The sequence below is a fragment of the Apium graveolens genome, chromosome 11 (assembly GCF_009905375.1).
Source record: "Apium graveolens cultivar Ventura chromosome 11, ASM990537v1, whole genome shotgun sequence".
Lineage (NCBI taxonomy): Eukaryota > Viridiplantae > Streptophyta > Magnoliopsida > Apiales > Apiaceae > Apium > Apium graveolens.
The window spans coordinates 170,865,201-170,872,882 of record NC_133657.1 but is presented as its reverse complement, the minus strand read 5'-3'; the positions used below and the strand labels follow the sequence as shown (position 1 = coordinate 170,872,882).

The 7,682-nt window shown below is 30.8% G+C and overlaps 1 protein-coding gene across 1 annotated transcript; it reads left to right on the top strand.

Moving 5' to 3' along the window:
* The first annotated feature begins 3,312 nt into the window (after positions 1-3,312).
* Positions 3,313-4,830, top strand: LOC141697803 (CEN-like protein 4). Its single transcript, XM_074502349.1, has 4 exons — positions 3,313-3,577; positions 3,851-3,912; positions 4,165-4,205; positions 4,404-4,830. The coding sequence occupies exons 1-4, from the start codon at positions 3,377-3,379 to the stop codon at positions 4,619-4,621; spliced, it is 522 nt and encodes a 173-aa protein (XP_074358450.1). The 5' UTR covers positions 3,313-3,376; the 3' UTR covers positions 4,622-4,830.
* Positions 4,831-7,682: the final 2,852 nt, after the last annotated feature.

Genomic DNA, 7,682 nt, shown 5'->3' with positions numbered 1-7,682 from the left:
AATTAAAAACGGAGGGGAAAAACTGAGATTGTGTGCGTGAAGGTGCATGTTAGTTTGGTGTGGTGTTTTTAAGGGGACCATCAGATTAGATTGATCTAATGGTTCAAATTAGGTTTTAGTTTCTATTTTAATTTTAGTTTATATTTGATCATGTACCTTATTATACATATAAGGGTTAGGATAGATTTGAAATGAGTTTCAAATTTTTGAGTCGGATTCAGAATAATATGCCTCAAATCCAAATTTGAATCGAAAATAGTTTAGATTTAAAAAATTAAATCCAAATCCGAAATAGTGGTTAAGAACATTACGGTTCGAATATTTATGGGATTGACATAGATGGCCATTTCAGCGTGAGGACTCGCATACACCTAATTGGGAATTTTGAGAGGCATTTGGTTGAATAAAAAAGGACTCCAGTGTGGTGCTTAATTTATGAGATAAACAAAACCTTATTAATTAACTCATTGAGAAATAGGGTTTTTATAAGACAATTAGGACGCATATATAGCAAGCCATATTCCCATGTTACCACAATCAGGAAAGGATTGAGAGGCAATTTTAGTATCAGCTTTATTTGACAAGACACCTCAAACTCAAAGCTTACACTAAAAATTTCGGTGGAGCTTCTTTTTCATATGCCCTAACACTAAATTGTGGATTATTGACGATATATAATGTACATATGTCGACTATGGTGTAGAAAGTATCTTCGATCTATGATCGTTTTGTGGAGAATTTTACCATATTAGAAAAAGTTCAGAGGTCTCGTTACTTCGCTTTCCGCTATTCCAACATTACTGTCACGTTTATGGTACCGAATTTGTAAGATGGGTTTTAAATTTGACGGACATGCTTTTATTTATAAAAATAGTGTTGAGAAATGATAATATAACGAGGGTAATCAATAATTTTTACAATGCAATGAGGGTATTGTTTTATGCTAAAATCTTGTTCGTATTAATATTTAATATTTATCACGATTTGTATCTCGTTGTTTATCTATAAATGCCATTAATTATTTTCCTACGAAAAAATTAATTTAAAAGAGTACATGATGATTTACCTTGGAGCAAATCCAGTTAGCGGCATAACCTTTTTCTATTGTTTACGAATTATCGACTTAGGCTCTGTTTGAAATTGTTGTTGAGATTATTGTTAATAATTGTTGTACGGTTAGAAAAAGTGCTGTTAAAAAAAATGTTGTTATAAAAATTAGATGACTGTTTGGTAATTTTTTGATAAATATATGTTTTGATGCAAAAAATTAAAAATAATAATGTTTTTGGTAAGATTTGATGGTGAAATCAGCATCTGTTTCCCACAACAGCTGAAAATCAGCTTTTTATAAAAATATGGTGGACAACTTTTAAGCAAAAAACACTTTTTCAAAAAGCAGCTTTTAAATTTTACGAAACAGTTTTTTACCTGCTATTCAGCTAAAAGCTGCTGTTGCTGTTGCTGTCTGGAACAGGAACAACAACACCAAACGGAGCCTTAATCTATAAATATTATCAACTCGTCGAATTTAGGTGCCAAATTCTCCTTGATGTTTGTGGTCCGTAATCATAAATTGATCGGTCGGGAGCTTTGGCAGGACATCCGATTAATGACGTATAAGCTTAAGCTTAATTTTCTGGGTGTCATCTAGAACTATAAAATTTACAACAAATGAAAAGGACAACCTTTTTCAAAGCTAACTTGCGATATATTTGTATAATAATTTTAATTTATTTATCTATTCTTGGTCAGGGTAATCTTAATTTATTTTTAAAAGCACATGTTTAGGCATTTTTTAAAAAATCGACTGAAGTCCCCTTCTGAGTCTGAAACTAGGCAAAATATAATAACTCAAATGCATCTAATTTGGAAAGTGTACAAACTCACTGTAGCCCCAAAATAATATATTTTATTATAATACTTTATTTTGTAAACTGAACTAAAATTTTAATAATCCTTGTACCTGTAATGTTTCAAATTTCTCCACTTAACCTTTCGATGCATGTCATTGTCTGGCCTGAACATGTAACATATAGTCTGGATCATTCCTCTCTAACTTTGTGGGATAGTATTGGAAAGCATGGTATAACCGGCCATCTCTGAACCTCTATTCGTTATGTAATAATATCACCAGCTTTCATTTCTGTATCTTTGATAGCTTGACAAATAAAGATTTCGAGATTCCGCTTTGAATTTAGCTATATGAATAATTTGGGTTAAATTTTGAGTTTCTTTTTTAAAAATTGAATACGAATCTAAAATAAGCTGAAAATATACATAACTAAATATAACTAATTTAGGCAGTTCATAAGCCCTCAAAAAAATATCATACCTCTATATGTACGGTACTTTATCTTAGTACTTTATCTTATGAACCCAAATGAACTCTCCAAATATTCTCAATATCACAATATGTGAATTACATCTTCTACGGACACTATCTACTTCTATCATGTTTGTGAAACAATATGTTTATTTAAAATAAAAAAGTTATGTTAATATTTAGAAATGTACGTACAAACTTGCTTTTACTAATCGGGAAAAACTAACAAATTTTGCTGCATTAGTTGGGGATATAAAGATCTGTAGTTTGGTTTTAGGACCATCGTCGTGAACTAAAGAACCAACATTTAAATAAAGAGTTTTACAATAATCCTATCATTCCATGACTCAAAACATCTGTAAACATAAACTATCCAAACTCTAATCACAGAATAAAGAACCAACAATTTCATGATATAAATACTGACAAATCAAACACATTTATATTTTACAAACATTAATATACAGAGTTATATTAGATAATTCAAAACTTTTGCCAAATTAATTCTAAAATAACGTGCATGAAAAGTATCGAAATTCGATTCATGAGCACATATTATGAAAAAAGTTAATATTTATAAAATATTTGAAAAAAAAATATAATAATATTTGGGACCTCTAATATTATTCTAATATATAGAGTTATTAGTTACAATAGTTAACACATGTTTAATTAAAACATATATACTTACACGTACAACGGTACAAGAGAGAGTTAGCAATACCTTTTGCATGCATGTCAAATCACCTCTACTGCTCTACATGCCTCTGTGTCTTGTTCTATATTCTAAAGCAAACTGATATATATGCTAAAAGAACGATCGACCGGGGGAGCCTCATGCATGTAATATGCCACATACATACGTCCCTTTTATTAAACTCATATTTTTTAGTTGTAAAGTTGTTTGATGATGGGGTGGTAGCTAACTCTTAACACTATAAATAAGTGGGTATTTGTACCTGGTTCATCAAATCAGCAACATCCAAAAAACAACACATAGATATTTATTTTCGTCTCTCTCAATAATTATCTTTAGCAGATACTTATTAACAAATGGCAAGAATTCCTGATCCTCTTGTAGTTGGGAGAGTAGTGGGAGATGTTGTGGATTATGTTGGTTCAACTGTCAAAATGATTGTCACTTACAATCCCAATAAGCAGGTCTACAATGGCCATGAGCTCTTTCCTGCCCAAGTCAGCTTTAATCCCAAAGTTGAAGTTCCTGGTGCTGACATGAGGTCCTTCTTTACACTGGTATTGTAAACACTAATTTATACCCTCATTTACTTCGTATGATTATATTGGCAACAGTTTTTTCAGTGCCAATTACATTGAAATTCTTGGAGTACCATATATGTTTGCAAACAGAAAACGTTTGCAGGACAATATAATTGGTACTCAGTACGTTAACTCAACTAGATTTTTGTGGAAAACAAATTTATTTTTGCAGAACATTATGAACTGAAAAAAATGATATAACTCTTTAATTATATTCTCTCTCTGTTGGTGTGTAATGTTTTTCTGCAGATTATGACTGATCCTGATGTTCCTGGTCCTAGTGATCCATACCTTAAAGAGCATTTACACTGGTATATTTTAAATTTGTTAATTAAGCCAATTGTATGCCAAACAATCAGTCTGCAAAATTACTTACTATGCCCTAATTAGGGCTTGCACAATTTGTCTCCATGCATATAATTTATTTGTAATTTTGCAGATAAAACATGTGCATACGTGCATGCAACACACTATGATTGATCTAGCTTAATTAAGTGCTATATAGATACATATTTGGAAAGCTATACTGAAAATGTATAAACTAACTGTTTTTTCAATTGCAGGATAGTGACTAACATTCCAGGGACAACTGATGCTTCCTTTGGTATACCTTCATACCTATAGCTAGCTAGTGAATATTTTTTGAAAATTTTAGAAATTGGCATCAAATGAGATTTCAAGATTAGTGGAGATAATTAAGTGTATTCAAGATTATATAGGGGTTGTGGGGGCCTCTTAAAATTCAGCTTTGATTTAATTATCGGTGATTAATTAATTATCATATGATATTATACAAGTGCAGGAAGAGAAGTAGTAAGCTATGAAACACCAAAGCCAATAATTGGAATCCACAGGTTTGTATTTCTTTTGTACAAGCAGAAAAGGAGGCAGATGATGAGTGCACCTCCTTCAAGGGATCGATTTAACAGTCGAAAATTTGCTGAGGACAACGAGCTGGGTTCCCCTGTTGCTGCTGTCTTCTTCAATTGCCAGAGGGAAACTGCTGCAAGAAGGCGTTGACATCAACTTATGATCAACTTTTACCAAATAATTAACTATAAAAATGTCGAACCACTATTTAATTAAATGGCGTATCTATCTATCTATCCACATATATTTTAAGTTGGTTTGATATGGGTATTTTGTAATATATATGCTTGTTAATGCAATTACGACAAAGATTTGCACGCTGAGTACTATTACTGTGGCAGGGGTTATCCCCCGGGCTAAACAAATTAGGTTTATGCATTATTTTTACTATTAGTTGCTTCTAATAACGGTTTAAGTACTCGTTTTTTGAGCTCAATCACATGTCGCCTCGATAGAAGATGAAAATTTTTGCTCTTAGATAACAACGGTGCAAAACAATTATATAAGCCTATTTTTCTTGCAGTGACTTTAATTAATTTGGATCAGATATTATTTAATAATTTTAATATTACAGCTACACGATAGCTGATGATCCATCGTTATCGCACCAGAATGTACTGTGTGCGAGTGTGTGTTTCATTAACCAGGCCATGCTGGGTCCTCTTTGCATCAAAATTAGTTAGTCTATGAAATATTATTATCTCGGCAATTATAGGAAAGAAGTGAATCGTAAAATACATATGATGTTCTTCCTTACACAACTATAACTCCAGCACCTACTGAGCTTTCCTACGTACCCTGCTTGTTTAATTCGACGAATTTTATTGAAAGACATATATTTAAATATATATACACAGAGTCTTACTCCAATACAAACTAAATTAAAATACAAACTACACCTTCCATACACAACTACACATAATTCCCTCCATTTTAATTGAATTTTTCCCGTCAATTAGTGAACTCTTTTCAAAATCTAACTTCACTATATTTTTCTACATCATCCAACAATCAGTATGAATACCATATTTGATATATTTCGACGATAAATCACTAATTATGTCTACGAAAATCACTAAAAGTACTGGTTCCGGAATTAGTACTGATTTCAGTTTTTTGATTCGGATAAGTTTAAATACTGATTTGTCGTCAAAATATAGCAAATATGCTATGCAAATCGATGAACGGGAGATGAATAAAAATAAGGTGAAATTATTTTTTTTAAAAAGTTAACCAACTAACGGGAAATGTAAAATAAAAAACGAAGAAGAAAGTGATTAAACATGTGGATCTCATTGGTTTGTAGTTTGTATTCTAATATTGGTTTGTATTTGAGCATTTGCATACATACATATACGGTTTGTTCAAATAGAAACGCCCTTAAAATAAAAATTATAAATAAGCCCAACCCAATAAAACTTACATGCGCCTGAAAACCCACACATGACTAACATGCACCTGTTACACACACACCACTAATTTTCTCCATTTTTAAATTAAAATTTTCTCTTATTCAACGAGTTTTTTTTAAAATTTGACTTCACTGTATTTTTGTACATCTTTCAACGATAAGTATGAATATCATATGTGCTATATTCCGGCGATAAATCACTAACTATACTTATGAGAATCACTAAAATTTAGCTATTTCACTAATAATATAAAAGGAACAGAGAGATATTAATGAACTTTGCTGGCCTGGTCCAATTATGTGGGCTATGGTTTTATTAAGCCCAAATAAATAAATGAAAAAAAATACAGGAGAAGGTCTGAGAGCAGAAAAAGAAATTAAAAAGGGGAGACAAAGCGTTGCTGTGAGTATGATATTCATATTGATATACTCTTCAATCACTAAATCGTATGACGATAATCACTAAACTGCACATAATAATCACCAAATTACACATAGTAATCAATATATTGTACATAGAAATCACTATTTATATGGTTTGGTTTCTAAGGTTTTAGACTAAGTTGGGGTTTATGCTCTAAGGTTTAGGGCTACACCCTAAACCCTAAATAGATGAAATGTTTATCAACTAATTTCTTATTATTCGAAAGAGATAAATAATTTTAAAACCTATTTAAGGAATTTGTGAACCCTAAAAACTTAACGACTACTAAATTAAGTTCCAATTTAAATTTTAGATAGTAATTTCTAGATCTGGAATCACTAATTATGCTTACAAGAATCACTAAAATTAAGAAAGTTCTGAAATTATAGTAATTCCGGTTTAATGATTTTGTTAAGTATAAATAGTGATTATCGTCGGAATATAGCAAATATGGTATGCAAATTGATCGTTGGGAGATGGAGAAAAATATACTGAAGTCATATTTTAAAAAAGGTTTATCGATTAATGAAAAAATTAAATTAAAAACATGAATAAAATTATTTACGCAAGGGTACAGGGTACCCAAAGGGAGTCACGTGAAATTGGAGGGAGAAGAGAGAATGAGTGGAAAAAATTATATATATAGGGTTTTGGTCCACAACTCGTGTGGTTGTAATTAACCACCGAGTGCCCCGCATTGTTTCATTGCGGAAGACCTCCCGCAAACAATGCCGCAGACGTATCATCCGTAATGAAACAATGCGGCAGCAGGCCTTTTTTTATTTAATTTCTAAAATAACAAAAAAAATCATATTTTAATGAATTAATTTTTTTCGATAATAACGAAGTTAAAAAATATATAATTAATTTTAACAACCATTTGTTCTATATTTTCTAATTTTATTACTACTTTCCATTTATTATCAATTGTATAATGAGTTAAAAATTTAAAAATAAATTAGAAATATAATCGGAAAAATAATTAAAATATTAGTTTTAATGAAAAAAATAAAAAACCGAAGATAGTAACTGAAATCTATGAAAGGAGTATTGCTATAAATTAAAAATTGATAAATTAAATTGGACAAGTACAAGAAAAATAAAATATTAAATATTTCATTTCATTCAAATATAATTGAAGTACATTTTTTTAAACAAAATACATAATAACTTAAATATATTATTCCGACGAGAATGATCAATTTTTAACGGTGTTTGAGGAACCGCCTTTATCACTGTTATGGATAAAAAACTAAGGTTATTATCTGCTGTATTTATTACTAAGATTCGGGAGCTCAAGGCCTTTAATGGCTGCTCTCGTGTATCGTAGCTTAATTCTGCATTTACGAGATGCCTACGTATCTCTGTGAATTAGA